The sequence below is a fragment of the Cynocephalus volans genome, chromosome X (assembly GCF_027409185.1).
Source record: "Cynocephalus volans isolate mCynVol1 chromosome X, mCynVol1.pri, whole genome shotgun sequence".
Classification (NCBI taxonomy): domain Eukaryota; kingdom Metazoa; phylum Chordata; class Mammalia; order Dermoptera; family Cynocephalidae; genus Cynocephalus; species Cynocephalus volans.
Window position 1 is genome coordinate 75,558,959 of NC_084478.1, and position 19,725 is coordinate 75,578,683.

Consider the following 19,725-nt stretch of genomic DNA (forward strand, 5'->3'; position numbering starts at 1 on the left):
TTCACTCAACACATTTATTGCATAACTTCTGTGTGCTAAGAGTAGGGTGAAGAGGTAAACAAGACAAACATGATTTCTGTTCTCAAGGGATATCCTCAATAAACACATAAATAAAATAAGAAAATTTCAGATAGTGATGCATGTCATGAAGGAAATCAAATACAGTGATGTCATAAAATGATGGGGATATTACTTCAGAGAGGATGTTCAAAGGAGGCCTCTTTGAGAATGTGACATTTATGCCAAGATGTAAATAATTAGGAGGAAGAAGGTATATGAAGATTTCTGAACAGAATAGTTTAAGCAGAGAGACCAGCAAGTGCAAATGCTCAAAGGTGAGAACAAGTATGGCTTATTCAAGGGTCATAAAGAAAGTCAGTATGGTTGGGGTGTAGTGATCTAGAGGAAGACTGACATAACATTAGTTCACAGAGGTTGGTAAGGGTCATATTATGTAGGACCAATAGACTATAGTCAGGAGCATGGATTTTCTTCTGAGTATGAGTGGAGTATTTGAAGCAAATGGGCAATGTGTTCTAGATTATATTTGTTAAAGAGCACCCTAGGTTCTGTGTGGAAAATGGTTAGAGAGGGTAGAGAAAACAGCCGAGAGGACAGTTGGGAAGCTACTGCAATTTTCCAGGAAAGAGACAATGGTGGCTTGAACTAAGGAAGTGGCAGTAGAAATGAAAGGATAATTGTGAAGGAAGAGCCGGTAGGATTTACTAATGGAATAGATGTGGGGGTAAGGGAAATAGAAGAGTTGGGAAGTAGGTACGAAAAAAAGAGTGGACCCCTTCTTTCAAGTTGTCGATACACTAACAGAAGGGACATTTTTAAAGAGAGGAGCACTAAGTCCTTAACCATGTGGTTTAGATATAAAGTTCATTGGGAGTGAGTGGCCAAAAATGTAGAGGCCAATTTGGGCCAGAGTAGTCAGGAATGGTTTTCTGGAAGTGATGAACCATGAACTGGGTCTTGAAAAATGAGGAGGCTCTCAAAGATATTTGGGGGTGGTAACAACATGAATGAAACTTCCAAGGAGGAATGACATATGTCAGAGGGGAAGTCAGAGATAGATTTATTTGGGGCACCAGTTGAGTTTGGGGCTAGCTTATAGAAGGCTGGGAAAGCCAGGAAGAAGAGTTTGTAGTGATGGGATAGGCAATGGGCAGCAAGGAAAAGGAACAATGAGAGTAATGTTCTGAGAAAGTTAGCTTCTCTTGATCAACATTCTCTGAGCCTGAGTGTCCTTGACATAGAAACCTGGAGCTTGAGATCAGGTCCAGGCAGCTCCACAACACAGACTTTCAAGATTGATATCTGAACACTAAATTGTAAAAATCTAGGAAGGGCCCTTCCAAAGCTCTCTTATATCAGCATCCTTGTGATCAAGAAGGTTTTTTTTGTTGTTGTTGTTGTTTGTTTTTAGTCTATTTAAGCCCACCTTTATTTCTTTGGTACTTGGTTAAAAAGGGAGACAACTGAGACAAGTGGTCAATGACTTTCTTGTAATAGTAATTATTACAGCATTTTTTACTTCTTTATAGGTTTACTTATAAAACATTTACTATATACTGTGCTAAGCACTGTACACACATTGTTGGGTTTAATTCTACAACAACCAAATGAAGTAAGTAAAATGATTCTCATTTTACTGATGAGGGAACTGAAACATACAGAGGTGTATTGCCAGAAGGCTATATAGCTAATAAGTGACACATAGGGTTACCAATAACCCCATTTTGTCCAGAACTGAAGGATTTTCAGAGATATGGGACTTTCAGTGCTAAAACTAGGAACACCTTGGGCAAACAGGGAGGAGTTGGTCATTCTAGTGGCAGAGTTTTGTTTCAAACCCAGATACTGGAACTCTTAATCTCTGTGCTCATTACTCCCAATAAACTTGTAATACTCTTTTCTCTAATGCATAGAAGAGCTTTATCTGAGACTACGCACTCTCTTCAGTATGCCTAGGAGGAGGCATGAAATCCCCCATGTACTATCCAGGGGTATTCTGAGTCAGGTTTTGCTCTCCAATCTTCTCTCAGGGACATTTGAGATTTACTGCCAGGAGGGCAGCCATCGAGAAGCAGGGATGAAGGCAATATATAATGTCTCCCAGTGTCCCAGCCAACAAGCCACCCCTCGCCAACGCTACCAAGGTGCAAGAATCTACTACATCATGGCAGAAGAGGTGGAGTGGGACTATTGCCCTGACAGGGACTGGGAACTGGAATGGCACAACCAGTCTGAGAAGGACAGGTAAGATTTCAGAAAAGGAGAGATTACACTTTCAGAGGGTCATTATACAGATGAAGACAATGAAACTCTAAGATGAAGAGGCAATTTTCTAGGGTCACATAATATGCTACCAACAGATCTGGGAAAGTAGAATGCAGGTCTTCTGAATTCCAGCTCAGTGCTCCTTCTATATTTATATACTGTGGGGCTGAAGTAAAAGACTTTGCCCACACCCTCATCCACTTAATCTTTGCCTCCCCTCCTCTGGTTAGCTGGAAGTACCTATCCTGGGGCTTAAATTTCATAGAGATTTACTCAAGGGATTGAATGCCTCAAGCTTGGCTGTCCCTTGACACAATGACATTGCGTTCATTGAGATACAGAAAAAGTTCAAAACAGAGTGGTTTAAATAAGATAGAATTTTATTTCTTGTTCACATAATAGTATAGATATGAGCAGTTCAGGGTTGGTCAACAGTTGCTTTCATCTGGGACTAATATGCCCATTTCAGTTGTTGCCATTCCCAGCTATCAAGAAGGGAGAAAGAAGTCAAGGGTAAGAAGCATTTTCTGTAAAAGATGACCTGGAAGTTGTACACATCACTTTCTCTCATACCACATTGTCCTGAACTTATTCATGTAGCCATAATTAACTGCAAGGAAGTCTGGGAAATGTACTCTCTGGTAAGGCAGCAATATGCTCAGCTGAAACCTAGGTGGTTCTATTACTAAAAAGGAAAGAGAAGAGAATGGAAACTGAGGTACAGATTAGCAGTCTCCATTAAGTTGTTTTCGGTGCTCTCACCACCCTTTTGCCAATTCTTGCCATTTATGTTGGTTGTTGAGGGTTGAAGTCTTCTTGCTAACTTGCTCTGGAAATTAATAAAAGCGACTTCTCTTCTTTGAGCCTTGGTTTACTCATCTTTAAAGTGATAAGGTATAGCTGAAGGAAATGGACTAGGGAAGGAAGGAGGAAAGAAGCAGCAGGCTTGAATCTAAGTCCTGGCTCCCATTCTGGCTGACAATTTCACTGTTGATAAGTTCTGTTGCCTCTGGGTCACTGATTGCACCTCTGGGACCTACCTACATCATAGGTCTATTGGCAATATTGGATGACAAAATGAATAATAAAGCTCGTTGTAAACTGGAAAGCATCCCATAAAATGAAATTTGTAAGATTCCATTTCCTCCCTACCTTTCCTCACCCTTTACCCTCTGGAAGCAGCAGCAGCAGTTAATACTTTCTTGTCCTTTTGTCAAATTAATTTCATCTAAGATATCATTAAGTCTGGAGCTAGAGCTTAGAACTTCTTATTCTTAGCCCAGTGCTCCTGCCGTATTAAATTTTACTACCAATTCATATCTGGATAATGGCAAACAAGGAACATAAGTAGATACTTAATCTTGCCACCTTTGTTGTTATGCAGGCATGTGGTGAAAATCTGGCATTAGAAAGAATAGGTTCCCTTTTTTTTCTTGTATTTGTGACAGGAAGATAGTTCTGACTTAGCTTCCCCATATCTGAAAATGAGGGGTTGAGGGCCAGGTACTGAGACCAATCTTTGGATTCCTCTAGTTATGGTCACATTTTCCTGAGCAACAAGGATGGACTCCTGGGTTCCAGATACAAGAAAGCTGTATTCAGGGAATACACTGATGGTACATTCAGGATCCCTCGGCCAAGGACTGGACCAGAGGAACACTTGGGAATCTTGGGTAAGGGAATTCCACTTCCCTCCTAGTGTCTAGAAGCCTGAACTGCTTCGAAAGCAGTTATGTCATATCAGAAAGATGATCCCATTCTCCATTCCAATCTTTTAAAAAAAATAATATACTGAAATTATGGTCATATTTTATAAAACTGCCATTAAAATAAGCACTGAAGGGGGGGGATCATCAATTCTGCTACAACCTGAAACAGGTTTTTCCAGATTTCTGTATCTTTGAGGTGCAGGAGTCTCTGATGGTGGTAGATTTTAACAGATTCTAGAGGCAGGAGAAATTAGGAACATCAAAAAGTGGAAAAAATAATACAAAGACTCAGTATTAACCCTGATATCCAGTTTAATTATTGCTGTTTTTTGTTTGTTTGTTTGTTTTGTAGGGGCCAATGTGTTTCCTCATTCCTGTCTTGGCACAGAAGGGACCCACTAGTCCCTGTAGAGATCCTAGCCATTCTGTATTCTGTGTCAAACTCTCACTCCTTACCATCAGTGATTCCACAGAGCCCTGATTCTCTAGAACCTTGGGCTGTTATAGACAGAGGGTTTGGGTGGGAAAAGTGGGGGTAATTGGAGACATAATTTTGTTGTTGAAGTGCTCTCATCCTGTGGGTAGCAGTATCAATTAAGGGTTTCTGAATCTAAAAATGGAGCCAGTCATGACTTTCAGTCTCAGAAGGAATCTTTCTCAGGGCAGACCCTTAATTGTGTGGAGATCCCATGTATATTCCTTTCTTTAATACCTCCTGTTCCTCTCCTTCACTAATGACACTTTTACTTGGTTTGTATATATTAGGTCCACTTATCAAAGGAGAGGTTGGCGATATCCTGATCGTGGTGTTCAAGAATAATGCCAGCCGCCCCTACTCTGTGCATGCCCATGGAGTACTAGAATCTAGTACTGGCTGGCCACTGACTGCCGAGCCTGGTGAGTTGGGACACTTAGTGAATGCACAAAGAATATGCAGCATCTCTGCTTCAATCTTTTGGTTTACTCCTTTAAAAAATATATGTTCTTAGATACCTGAAACAGGAATATTACCCAAGACTAAGCCATGGTATGTGTTTATCTCTGTGAAATGTTCATCCTCTCAATCCCAGAACAGGCTGTGGCTAAGACTTAGCTAGTATTCCTGTTTCAGATCTCTAACAGAATGCCCTTGGTTATAGGCTGAGCTCTTAATCTTGGCTAGAGAGTGACCTGACCCAGATCAGGTCTGTGATTTTTAATGCCTGCCATAGATAAAGTTTTTGTTCCCATACTACAGACAAAATTCTAACCCCAGTAACAAACTAAGCTCCTAATACTAAATGTAGAGTAACCACAGTCTTGGCCACATTCTTTTCAATTAATTAATTCATTGAATAAATACTTACTGGAGGCCTACTAGTAAATAGGAACAACTTTAGGAGCTATGGATGCAGTAGTGAATAATACTTTATTCTACTCTTAAAGAATTTAGGCTACTATGATAGAGACAAGTAAACTGGTGATTATAATTAGTATGGTAAGTATTAAATAGGAGTTTTTACACCAATAGTGATAGGGAGGTATAGAAGAAAGCACTTAATCTAATGTTTGCGTGGTCATGAATGGATTCCCAGAGTAGGTGAAATCTTAGCTGAGATTTAAATCAATCTGTATTTTCAAACATTAGCATGTATCAGAATCACCAAGAAGGCTTGTTAAAATGCAGATTGCTGGGATAAACCCTCGAAGTATCTGATTCAGTAGGTCTCTGGTGGGGCTCAAGAATTTTCTAGTTCAAACAAGTTTCCAGGTGATGCTCATGCTGCTAGTTCAGAAGCTGCACTTTAAAAACCACTGACCTAAAGGATGAAAAAGAGGCATATGGGTAAAGAGTAGTGTGAAAGAAAATCAAGGTAAAGAAGATTTCAGATGTATGAAATGGAGCGTGTAATGGCCCAGTGGTAAGAAAGGTAAAAGTTGGAATATAGGAAATGGGATAGATTCTAAAAAGATAAATGAGGTAAAGTAAACAGGACTTGGTGACTAATTGGATGTTGAAGGTGAGAATGATAAGGATTCCTGAATGACACCCAAGTTTTTGAAGGAAAATTCTTAAATTATAACCAGATTTTTGGCTTAGACAACTAGGTAAAATTCCATTCACCAAGATAGGGAACGTGGAATAAAGCTGACTTGAGATGGGGGAGATTGGATAATGATGTGTTAACTTTTGAATTTATTGAATTTGGGATGTATATGCTCCTAAGGAACAGATGTGGGAGGCATCAACAATTAGATAGTACTTGAAAGCATAGTAATGAACACAGTCACCCCAGAACAGTATGTTAAATGAGACAGAGTCCTAAGATGAGAACTTGAGGAAGACCAATTTTTAAGGGAGGTACAAATTGAAAAGTGAGCCTGAGAAAAAGTGAGCAAGATATTAGGAGAAAAACTTAAGAAGATGGTATCACAGATTTTAAGAAGAAGATCATTTTAAGGATGAGGTAGTCAACAGTTTCAGTTGCTTCAGAGAGTTTGTTAAATAAGATAAGAATGAAAAATTTCCCATTGGAGTGGCTGGTGATTTTGATAAATTGATGGGGAAAAAAGCCATACTGGAATGGACAAAAGAGTAATTGGGAGGTGTGGGATTAGAAACAGTGAGTGTAGTTTAATTTGAAGACTTAGGCAAAGCAATTTCAGCTGATGAGAAGGTCAGGGGTATAGTCAAGGGCTAAAGTAAAGTGGAAATGAAGGAAACTATAGTTCAGGAGATTAAGGGACTGATAGGCTAGAGTGTTGGATGAGTTATCCACATGGACCTTGAAGTTACTCAGAAGAATTGCGGGAATTGGGGTGGAAAGGAAAATGCTGATCCAGGTATCAAAATCATCAATAAATGACTAAAAAGAGAGAAGGCATGCATTGGAACTAGGGAAACAAGTTAGAAAATTTTGTAGTAATCCATACAAAAGATGATAATAGCTTTAACAAAGGTGGTAGGAAATGAGAATGGAGAGAGTTAGGTGGTTTTGAGAGATGTAAGACAAAATCCTTAGGATACTATGATAGAACAAAAGTTGAAGGGGTTAAGGGAGGTAAGGATAAGTGGAGTAAAGGATAATAAACAGGTTTTTGGATTAAGTACCTGGATAGTTGTACCACTCACAGATAATATAAGAAATGCTGGGAGCAGGGGGCTGTTGTTTGTTAGTTTTTTAGAGGGGGGGTATTAAGTTTATTTTTGAACATTTTGAGTGTGACGTACTTGTAAGATGTCCAGGTGGAAATGAGAGAGCTATAAGGATAGAAGATTATACTCAATTTAAGATATGGTTCTAGGGCCGACCCCGTGGTGCACTCGGGAGAGTGTGGCGCTGGGAGCACAGCAGTGCTCCTGCCGCGGGTTCGGATCCTATATAAGGATGGCCGGTAGTGAGCGCCGTACCGCCGGTCACAAAAAGACAAAAAAAAAAAAAAAAAAAAAAAAAAGATATGGTTCTATAGCTTGGAAGAGACACCTGGGATAGATATGGAGATTTAACAGTCATCGGGAACTAAAATAAATGATAGTTGAAATTGTGATTATGTGTGTAATCACCCAGTGAGATAGTGTGTAGAGTGACAATAACATTGAGCCGAGAATGAAACTTTTATTTAAGAGAAGGTAATCTACCCTAAATAATTTATAGATTTAAAGCAGTTCTAATCAAAATAACAATTGGATGTTTTTGTACTAAAATAAAATACAATCATATATACAGTTCATTTGGAAAAGTAAAGAATACCTGGGCAAAAAAACCCAAGAATTTTTTTAAAAGATTAGTGAAAAGAGACAAGCACAACCCCATACTATAGCATATTCTAAAGGTACAATAATTAAAGCAACATGGTACTGGAAAAATATCAGTATGACAAAATAATAATTTCTGAAGCTAACCTAAGCTTCTGCCTTTGTCGATTCCAGTGGGAATACTACTACTCCATTACTAGCCCCATGCTTCTGCCTTCTATCTCCTTCCTTACCAGCTCCTCACAAGAAAGACGTTAGTAATCTGGTTAGTCAGAACCCAGGATGTTTGTTGAAAATGTCTCAGTAGTGGGCAGGGATACTATTTCTTTTATTTCAGCACTCCCTATTGCACTGCATACTTGTATGTGATAAATTGACCCCTGCCTGCAACTGGGTGAGCTAGATATGTGAGTTAGAACAAGGCCTGCACTATAGATCTAGCCATCTTAGTTTAATGGGGCTGGAAAGAGGAAGCCTTACTTAGGCTTTTAAGTCAAAGTTTTGTTCCTCAACTCATCTGTTATTAGAGTTCTGCAGTAGGGGTTAGGGGACACTAGCTCAGCTGTGTTAAAGAAGTGGTACTTTGATTCTAATTAGACTACTGTTCTCTATAGTTCCTTAGTCAGGAACCCCAAGGAGAGGCTTGCCTCTAACACTGAGTGTATATGAAAGGTTAATATTAGTAAAAGCTATCATTTCAGTGGAAGAAAGGAAAAGTTGATCGATGTATGGTTTTAAGACAAGTTGTTATCCCTTGGGAAAAACTAAAATTAGACTTTGGTTTATTACTACATGCTAAAATAAATGAATTAAAGGTAAAATAGCTTAAAATGTAAGAACTAAAAGAAAATGTAAGTGAACATTATCTGGACTCAGGGTAGGGATAGGTTTTTGTAAGCTCTATCTATAGTTGTTTGAGGAACCTCTATACTGTTTTCTGGAATGGCTGTACAGTCCCACCAACAGTGGAGAAGAGTTCCCCTTTCTCTACTTCCTTGCCATCATTTGTTGTTCTTGGTCTTTTTAACAATTGCCAGCCTAACTGGGGTGAGATAATACCTCAATGTAGTTTTGATTTGCATTTCTCTGATGACTAGTAATGTTGAGCATTTTTTCATATACCAGTAAGCCATTTGTATGTCTTCCTTTGAAAAATGTCTATTCATCTTCTTTGCCCATTTTTTAATGGAATTATTTGTTGTTTTACTGTGTAGTTGAGTTCTTTATATATACTGGATATCCGTCGTTTGTTGGATGTATAGTTAGCAAACATTTTCTCCAATTCCATAGATTGTCTTTCTGCTCTGTTGATTGTTTCCTTTGCTGTCCAGATGCTTTTTCATTTGATATAGTTGCATTCATTTACTTTTTTTTTTTTGCTGTTCATGCTTTTGGGGTCTTATTCATAAAGTTTTTGTCCATTCCTACTTCCTGGAGTGTTTCCCTTATGTTTTCCTTTAGTAATTTTATGGTTTCAGGTCTTACAGTTAAGTCTTTAATCCATTTTGAGTTGATTTTGGTACATGGTGAGAGGTGCGATCCAGTTTTATTCTTCTGCATATAGAAGTCCAATTTTCCCAGCAGCATTTATTGAAGAGGCAATGTATGTTCTTTTCCCCAGTGTATGTTCTTGTTGCCTTTGTCAAAGATCAGTTGGCTGTAAGTATGTGGGTTAATTCCTGGGTTTTCTATTCTGTTCCAGTGATCAGAGTGTCTATTTTTATGCCAGTACCATGCTGGTTTGGTTACAATAGCTTTGTAATATAATTTGAATTTGGGTAGTGTAATGCCTCTAGCTTTGTTTTTATTTTGCTCAGGATTGCTTTGCCTATTTGGGGTCTTTTCTGGTTCCATATGAATGTTAGGATTGCTTTTTTTAATTTCTGTGAAGAATGACATTGGTATTTTGACGGGGATTTCAGTGAATCTGTACATTGCTTTAGGTAGAGTAGACTTTTTCACAATGTTAATTCTTCCCATCCAAGAGCATGGTATGTCTTTCCATTTTTTTGTGTCATCTTTAATTTCTTTCAGTAGTGATTTGTAGTTCTCATTGTAGAGATCTTTTATGTACTTGGTTAAATTGATTCCTAGGTGTTCTATTTTTTGGCTACTGTTGTAAATGGTCTTACTTTCTTGATTTCTTTTTCTGCCAGTTTGTTACTGGAGTGTAAGAATGCTACTGATTTTAGGGTGTTAATTTTGTATCCTGCAACATTACTGAAATTGTTGACAGCTCTAAGAGTTTTTTTACTAGGGTCTATAGGTACTTCCAATACTATGCAAAATAGGAGTGGTGAGAGTGGTCATCCTTGTCTTGTTCCTGTTCTTAAGGGAAAAGCTTTCAACCTTTCCCCATTTAGGATGATATTGGCAATTGGTTTCTTGTAAATGGCTTTTATCATGTTGAGTTAGTTTCCTTCTATATCTAATTTGTTGAGAGTCTTTATCATGTGATGTTGAATTTTGTAAAATTCTTTTTCTGCATCTGTTGAGATAATCATATGGTTTTTGCCATTGATTTCATTGATGTGGTGTATCACATTTATTTGTATATGTTGAACCATCCTTGCATCCCTGGGATGTGTTTACACATTCTGACTGCTAATATTTTGCATCTATGCTTATCAAGGATATTACTGGGTAATTTTCTTTTTTGTTCTATATTTGTCTGGTTTTGTTAGCAGGGTGATTCTGGCCTCATAGAATGAGTAAGGGAGAGTGGATTCTGTTTCAATTTTTTGGAAAAGTTTGAACAGAGGAGGCATTCTTTAATTTTTTATTTTATGGCTTCTGTTATTATTATTATTATTTTTATTTATCAATATACAATATAGTTGAATTTTGTGTCCCTTTACCAATTCCTCCTTTTCCTCCCTCCCTCTGCCCCCTCCCCCCCCCATGAATATCATTAAAGTTTTGATAAAATTTGGCTGTAATGCCATCTGGTCCTGGGCATTTCTTTGTTGGAAGATTGATGATTACAGCTTCAATTGCTTTGTTTGTCATTGGTCTGTTCAGGTTTTCTATTTCTTCTTGGTTCAGTCTTGGAAGTTTGCATTTGTCCAGAAATGTATCCATCTCCTCCAGGTTTTCATATTTATTGGCATATATTTGTTTATAATAATCTCTGATGATTCTTTGTATTTCTGTGGTGTTGGTTGTAATGTCTCCCTTTACATTTCTGATTTTCATTATTTGGGTCTTCTCTCTCTCTCTCTCTCTCTCTCTCTCTCCCTCTCTTTGTTAACCTAGCTAATGGTTTGTCTATTTCATTTATTTTCACAAAAAAACCCAACTTTTCTTTAGTGATATTTTGTATCATTTTTGGTGTCTCTATTTTGTTTAGTTCTGCCCTTTTTTAAATTATTTCTTTCCATCTACTACTTTTAGGATTGGATTATTGTTGTTTTTCTAGTTCTTTGTGGTGTAATATTAGGTCATTTATTTGAGGTCTTTCTGTTCTTCTGTTTTTGCAGTATTCCATGGATTTTGTTATGATGTCTTTATTTTTGTTAGTTTCATGAAATTTCTTGATTTCCTGTTTAACTTCTTCTTGGACTCATAGGTCATTGAGGAGTCTGTTGTTTAGTTTCCATGCACTTGTATAGTTTCCAGGATTTTGCTTGTTATTGGTTTCCAGTTTCAATTCATTGTGGTCAAAAAGGTATTTAGAATTATTTCAATTTTTAAAAATTTGCTGAGACATTTGTGACCTAGCACATTGTTTATCCTGGAGTATGTTCCATGTGCTGATGAGAAGAATGTGTATTCTCTAGTTGCTGGATGAAATGTTATGGAGATATCTGCCAGGTCCAATTGGTCTGAGGTATAGTTTACGTCATTTGTTTCTATGTTGACTTGTTGCCTGGAAGAGCAGTCCAATGCTGGGGGGGGGGGGTTGTTCAAGTCATTCACTATTATTGTGTTAGGGTCCATCTCTTTTTTAGGTCCAATAGTTTTTGCTTTATGTAATTGGGTGACCCAGTGTTGGATGCATATATATCTATGATCATTATGTCTTCTTGTTAGATTGATCCCTTTATCATTATATAATGGCCTTCTTTGTCTCTTTTTATGGTTGTTGGTTTAAAGTCTGTTTTATCTGATATAAGAATAGCTGCTCCTGCTCATTTTTGGTTCCCATTTGTATGGTATATATTTTTTCCATCCCTTCACTTTTAGACAGTTTGTGTCTTTATAATTGAGATGGGTCTCTTGAAGGCAGATATAGTTGGGTGAAATTTTTTCATCCAATCAGTCAGTCTGTGTCTTTTGAATGTGGAGTTTCATCCATTTACATTTAGGGTTGTTATTGAGAGGTACTGTTTTACTCCTGACCTTATATCGCTTTTAGTTTAGGTGTTTTAAATATCATTTGTCCCTTTCTTCCCTTTTATTTTTCATCTTCGATGTTAGTTGGATTTTTGAGGTGACATGATTTAGGTTCTTTCTCTTTCTCATTTGCATTTTAGTTTTAATGGTGGGTTTTGCTCTTTCTTGTAAATCCGTGAGAGTGATTATCGTTTTTCAGATTCCAGATGCAGGACTCCTTTGAGTATTTCTTGCAAGCTAGTCATGTGGTGCTGAACTCCCATAATTATTGTTTGTCTGAGAAATACACTATTTGTTCCTCATTGCTGAAGGATAACCATGCTGTATATAGAATTCCTGGCTGGCAATTTTTAACATTTAATATTTTGAATGTATCATTCATTTTTTTCTGGCTTGTACAGTTTCAGTTGAGAAGTCAGCTGGGGGCTCCCTTATTGTTGACTGGACATTTTTCTCTTGCTGCTTTTAGAATTTTCTCTTTGTCTTTGAGTTTTGCCAGTTTGACTACAATGTGTCTTGGGGAGGAATTTTTTTAAAATTTTTTATTTTATTTTGTTAATATACAATGTGGTTGATTATTGTGGCCCATTATCAGAACCTTCCTCCCTCCTCGAATCTGTTGGGGATCTTTGGTCTTCTTGGATCTGAAGGTCTGCACTTCTCCCTATACCTGGGAAGTTTTCTGTTATTATTTTCTTGAACAGGTTTTCAATTACTTTTCTTTTCTCCTCCCCTTCTGGAATAGCCATGATTCAGAAGTTTGTGTGCTTTAGGTTGTCTGCTAGCTCTGTTAGATTTCCTTGTTTGAATTCTTTTTTTTTTTTCTTTGTTTTTTATTTGTCCGCCTGGGCTGTTTCAAAAAGGCAGCCTTTGAGGTCTGAAATTTTTCTTCTGCTTGCTCTAACCTACTGCTCACACTTTCTATTCTTTTTTTTATTTCACTGAGTGAATCTTTTAGTTCTAGGAGTTCTGTTACATTCTTTTTTAAGGTATTAATCTCTTTGTAAATTTCCTCCTTCATGTCCTGGATATTTTTTCTTGTTTCATTGTGTTCTCTAATTGAGTCTTCTCTTATCTCTTTGAGTTTTCTTAAGATCAGCACCTGGAATTCTTTTTCAGATATCTCAAGGGTTTCCTGCCCTATGAAGTATGGTAGTTCAGAATTACTGTATTATTCAGTGGTGTCATATCTTCTTGTTTATTTGTAGTTCTAGTATTTTTTCATTGATGTTTGATCATCTGGTAGGACACTTGTTTCATCTATTACTCAGGAGTGAGCTGCAAGGGGAAAGACTTCCTTCTCTATTTGTAGGTTCTACTGGTTATTCTTCTCTTATCAATGCAATTGAGTATGTGGTGGGCTGCCACAGCTCCTGCTTGGTCAGTGGGCATTCCTTCTCTGGGGCTTGAGGTGGGCATGGGCTGGCACCTGAAGTTGGGGTCCAGATCACAGAAGTGACAACTTTAGGATCTTGCCCAGAAACACCTACAGCATTGGAGGAGCTACATAGGGCCCAAGTATCTTGCCTGGAGGCACAGCGTCCTTCCCATGGACACAGAAACCTTTTCCAGAGTGAACCACTGAGGCTGATGAGCTGCAAAGTGCCCCAGTGTCTCTCTTCTGGGTGCAGGGACCCCTCTAAGGCCCCATCAATCTCACACAATATTGATCAATTCATCTGAGGAGCTTTAGAGCAAACTAGCATCACTCTTGGGAGTCTAAGATCCTGGCAGTCATTCTAGAAACTCCACCCAGAGTTGTCAGCACCAACTTAGGGGTGTAGAGTGCCACAGCACCTCTCCTGGTGGTTCAGGGACAAGAACAAAGCCCCAGTAACCCTACCCTGAGTTACCCACTTCAACTGAGGAGATGCTTCACAATGCCATATTCCTCATAATCCAATGTCCTAGCTCTGGTCCCAGCAATTCAGCCCAGTGTTGTCCATTTAAGCTGAAGAGCTCCAGATCATGCCATTGCCTTTCTTGGGGGCATACAATTCTGGCTATAGCACCAGCGAGCTCTCCCAGGGTCACCACCTCCAGCTGAGGATCTGCAGAGCACCATGTTTCTTCTCTCAAGAGCCGAAGACCTTGTCCAAACCCGCAGCAATGAAGCCTCATGTCACCTATTCCAGATGAAGTGGTGAAGAATGCATAAGCATTTCTCACTGGGTTTAAGGTCCTGGACTCAGCCCCAGTGATCTCCACCCAGAGTTGGCTACTTTAGCTGAGGAGCAGAAGAGTGTCCCAGTGCTTCTCCGAGGGGTCCACAGTCTTGCCCATTACCTTAGCAACCACACCCACTTTAGCAGAAAATCAGCCAATTGCTACAGCACCTCTCCTGGAACCCCAAATTTCTGATAGCAAAATCAGCAAGCCTGGACAGGGTCACCCACTTCAGCTAAGAAAGGATTGAGTGCACTAGTGCATCTCCCAGGAGATCAAGGTTCTTCCTACAGGCCCAGCAACCCTGCTCAGTGTCACCCACTCCAGCAAGGAACTGCTGAGCACCCCAGTGCTACAAAAGCACTCATAGACAACTCCAACATTGAATGCAGTCAAATAAATCACATGAATTCTGCACCACTATACTCACCCAGAACCAAATTGAAGACATCATACCTGACTGACCCTATAGAACACATCTACAGGAAACAGTCTTCCCTTTCAAGAGCCAGTCCAGAAAATTAGAAGAAGTGGCTGTTCTACGAGATACCCAGACATCAATGTATGTATATAAGAAACATGAAAAAACATGATGCTCCTAAAGGAACACAATAATTCTCCAGTATCAGACCAAAGAGAAAAGGACATATAAGAAATGTCTGAAGTGAAATTCCAAATAATAGTCTTAAGGAAACTCAACAAGATGCAAGAGAATACAGATAGACAACATAATAAAATCAGAAAGACAATCCATGATCTGAAATAAAAATCCAACAAAGAGATAGATAGCATATTAAAGAACCAAGCAGAAATGTTGGAACTAAATAGTTTATTAAATGAAATTAAAAAAAAAATACAACTGAGACCTTAAGGAACCAGCAAGATCAAGCAAAAGAAAGAATTGCTTAACCTGAAGTCAGGTTTTCTGAAATAGCTCATTAGAACAACAAAAAGTAAAAATAAACAAATGTAAAAAGAAAGAAAAAAAATTTAAATGAAGAAAGCTGCAAGGTCTATGGGGTAACTTTTAGAGTATAGACATTCATATTATGGGTTTTCCAGAAATTGAAGAGAAGGGAAAAAGACATGGAAAACCTACCCTTGCCAAGTATTTGGAGAGATATGGACTTCCAGATCCAAGGAGTTTGTAGATCTCCTAACAGATTTAATGCAAAAAGGTCCTCTCTGAGATGTACTATAGTCAAATTATCAAAAGACAAAGACAAATAGAGAATTCTTAAAACTGCAAGAGAAAAACATCAAATCACTTAAACAGGAATCCCCACCAAACTAACAGCAAATTTGTCAGTAGACAACATACAGGATCGGAGAGAGTGGGATGGTATGTTCAAACGCTGAAAGATAAAACTGATGGCTAAGAACACTGTACCCAGCAATGCTATCCTTCAGAAACTAAGGAAAAATAGCATCCATCCTTGACAAACAAAAAACTATGGGAGTTTATAACCACTAGGCTGGCTCTAGTAGAAATCCTTAAAGGAGTCCTACATCTGGAATCGAAAGAACAATGACTACCATTACTATAACACACACACACACACACACACACACACACACACACACACACACACACACACACACAAATTGACTGGTAGAATAGATATTTAAATGAGAAAAGGAAGAAATTATATCTTATCACTACCCAAACCACTGAACAACAAAGACAAACAAAAAACAAGAAAAAGGAACAAAAGATACAAAAAGCAACCAGAAAACAATTAACAAAATATCAGGAGTAAGGCAATACCTTTCAATAACAACCTTGACTGTAAATGAAATAAAGTCCCCATTTAAAAGATATAGACTGGCCAAATGGTTTAAAAAATACCCAGTGATATGCTGCCTATTAGAAACTCACTTGACTGATAAAGACACACACATCGACATAGTGAAAGGATGGAAAAAGATATTCAATGCAAATGGAAACCAAAAACAAGCAAGAGTGTTGAACTTTTATCAGAAAAATAGACTTTAATCAAAAAACTATAAATAGAGACAAAGAATGGCATTACATAATGATAAAGAAATTAATACAGCAAGAGGATATAACAATTTTAAATATATATGCACCCCACATCAGAGCACCCAAATATATAAAGCAAATGTTATGGGATCTAAAGAGAGAAATAGACTCCAATGCACCAATAGTTGGTGACATCACTCCTCTCTTAGCACTGAACAGATCATCTAGACAAAAAATAAATAAAGAAACAATGGATTTAAACTGCACTTCAGACCAAATGCTCTTAGCAGACATTCACAGAACATTTAACCCAACAACTGCAGAATGAACATTCTTCTCATCAGCACACGGATCATTCTCCAGGGCAGACCACATTTTAGTCCACAAATCAAGTCTCAACAGTGGTAAAATAATTGAAATCATGTCAAGTATGTTCTCAGACTACCATGGAATACAACTAGAAACTGATAAAAAGTGAAACTTTGGAAACTATACAAACAAATGGAAATTAGAAATGGTCTTGAATGACCAATTGGTAAAAGAAGAAATTAAGAGGGAAATAAAAGAAATTCCTTGAAACAAATGAAAACAGAAGCACAACATACCAAAACCTACAGGATACTGCAAAAGCAACAATAAAAGGAAATTTTGTTGCAATAAGTCTTTATATGAAAAAATAGAAAGATTTCAAATAAACAACTTAACATTACACCTCAAGGAACAAGAAAAGGAAGAACAATGCAATCCCAAAATCAGTAAGTGAAAAGAAATAATAATAACTAGAGCAGAACTAAATGAAATAGAGACCAAACAAATAATACAAAAAAATGGTGAAATGAAAAGTTGGTTTTTGAAAGGATAAAAATTGACAAATCATTAGCTAGACTAAGAAAAAAAGAGACAATCTAATTAATGAAAATCAGAAATAGAAAAGGAATGATTACAACTGATACCACATAAATAAAAAGAATTATTAAGATTTTTATGAATAATTATATGCCAACAAATTAAAAAGAGTGATGCAAATGTGTAAACTTCTGGACACATACAACCTACGAAGACTGAAGCAAGAAGAAATAGAAAACCTGAGCAGACCAATAATTAGTAACAAGATTGAATCAGTAATCAGGAGTCTCCCAATAAAGAAAAGCCTGGATGGCTTCACTGCTGAATTCTACCAAACTTTTAAAGAAGAATTAATACAATTTTTCCTCAAACTATTCCTAAAAATGAAAGGAGAATGTAATCTCCTAAATGCATTCTATGATGCCAGCCTCACTCTGATAGCAAAATCAGACAAGGACACAAGTAAAAAAAATATATATAAAAAAAGAAGAAGAAGAAAAGAAACCTATAGGCCAATATCCTTGATAAATATAGGTGTAAGTATTCTTAACAAAATATGAGCAAACAGAATTCAACAGCCCATCAAAAAGATTATACACTATGATAAAGTGAGATTTATCCCAGGGATGCAAGAATGGTTCAACATACACAAATCAATAAATGTGATACACCACATTGACAGACTCAAGGAGAAAAACCGTATGATTATCTCAGTAGATGCAGGAAAAGCATTTGACAAAATTCAACATTCCTTCATGCCATTACCATGCTGTTTTGTTTATTATAGCTTTGTAGCATTGTTTGAAGTCAGGTAGTGTAATTTCTCTGATTTTATTTTTTTGGCTCAAGATTGTTTTGGCTATTCAGGGTCTTTTGTTGTTCCATATTAATGTTAAGGTTGTGTTTTCTGTTTCTGTGAAGAATGTCATTGGTATTTTGATGAGGATTGCATTGAATCTGTAGATAGCTTTGGGTAATGGATATTTTCACAATGTTAATGATTACAATCCAAGAGCATGGAATCTCTTTCTGTCTTTTTGTGTGCTCTTTAATTTCTTTCAACAGTAATTGATAGTTTGTTGAAGAGATCTTTCACCTCCTTGGTTAAATTGATTCCTCTTTATTTAATTTTTTTGGTGACTGTTGTAAATGGGCTAGCTTTCTTTCTTCTTTCTGCTAGTTTGTTGTTGAAGTATAAAAAACATACTAATTTTTGCATGTTGATTTTGTATCTTGCAACATTACTGAAATCGTTTACCAACTCTAAGAGGTTTTTTCTTTTTCTTTTTAGAGTCTTTAAGCTTTTCTATATATAGGATCATGTCATCCATTGTCCACATTTTGTTTCAGCTCTTTGAGAATATTTAAACAGCTGTAGTATTTATTCCAGTGGAGTTGTGGGAACAGAAGTCAGGGTAGATGGACCAAATAGTGAAAAGGATGTGTGTATGTGAAAATATAGAATATTAACAACTTTTCTTCAATAATTGTCTGTGAAGCGTAGAAAAAAACGGGATTTTGTAACTGGGAAGTGTATTCATCCATTTCTATTGCTTATAACAGAATACCTGAAACTGGGTAATTCATAAAGAAATGAAACTTATTCTTACAGTTTCAGAGGCTTGGAATTTCAAAGTCCAGGGAACACATCTGGTGAGGGCCTTCTTCTACAGTTATGCTGGGTGTCACGTGGCAAAAATGGGCTGAGCAAGAGAGCTAACCTGCTTACTAACTCTCCTGATAAAGTCATCAGAACTATGCCTATTAACAACCATTGAACCATGAGTGGATTAATCCATTTACAAGTGTACAGTCCTGACAACCTAATCACCTCTCAAAGGCCCCATCTTTGAATGATCATAACTTATATCTCACCCTCTTAACACAACAGTGGGACAACACTGCAAACCTTCCTGATCTGCACCAAACTTCTTTTGCTTTTCTCCAATTACAAATAATAAAGCATCTCTCCTTTCATGAAATATCAATTCCCCTCATTTGTACTCTGGATCTTATCTTTTCTCCATTTTTTAATCATTTGGTTATATTCTCTCTCTCTCTCTCTCTCTCTCTCTCTCTCTCTCTCTCTCTGTCTCCTGGATTATTGCCATTATCATATGAGCATGATCTAGTACAGTGAGAGAAGTTTGCAGATTTTATGGTATAATTACGCGAGTTTACTTCTAATAATTTTAATTTTCTGATTTATATCCAAGGCAAGGCCATAGTGAATGATGGTGGGTGTGCTGGGGTAAGAGGTTTGAAGCAAAAGAAAAATTATTTGAAATTGTTTATTCAGATGGTGGAAAAGTAAGCTTTTTCATGAAACAGAATAAGATTGCTGATCAGTGTAGAGGACCCATCTGAGGTTTCAGATAATGAATTCCAAGTAAAAATAGTCTGCTTGGGTTTTTTTGTGTGCATTTAAAAATTTTTTTTTAATTGGCAAAGATTGTATTAAATTGTAATTCTCAATGTTACTGGGTATACAGTGTAATAAGTACTACTCTTGGAGGTTGAAATTTGTGTAACCTTTTAGAAGGGAATTTGGCAATGTGTATCAAGATCAATAAAAAGTTTCTGTGCTGTTTAACTCATTAATTTCACCTCTAGAAATTTATCCTAAGGAAATAGTCATAGATGTATTCAAAGATGTATGTGCA

The 19,725-nt window shown here is 37.3% G+C and overlaps 1 protein-coding gene across 2 annotated transcripts in view; it reads left to right on the plus strand.

Annotated features, from left to right (window-relative positions):
- The window catches only part of HEPH (hephaestin), a 133,215-nt gene that overhangs the window by 38,192 nt on the left and 75,298 nt on the right, over positions 1–19,725 (plus strand). For both annotated transcript variants that reach the window (XM_063083910.1, XM_063083909.1), the window contains 3 exons: positions 2,052–2,265; positions 3,820–3,959; positions 4,761–4,892. In XM_063083910.1, coding sequence (XP_062939980.1) covers positions 2,052–2,265; positions 3,820–3,959; positions 4,761–4,892 — 486 coding nt within the window. The remainder of the gene's footprint in view (positions 1–2,051; positions 2,266–3,819; positions 3,960–4,760; positions 4,893–19,725) is intronic.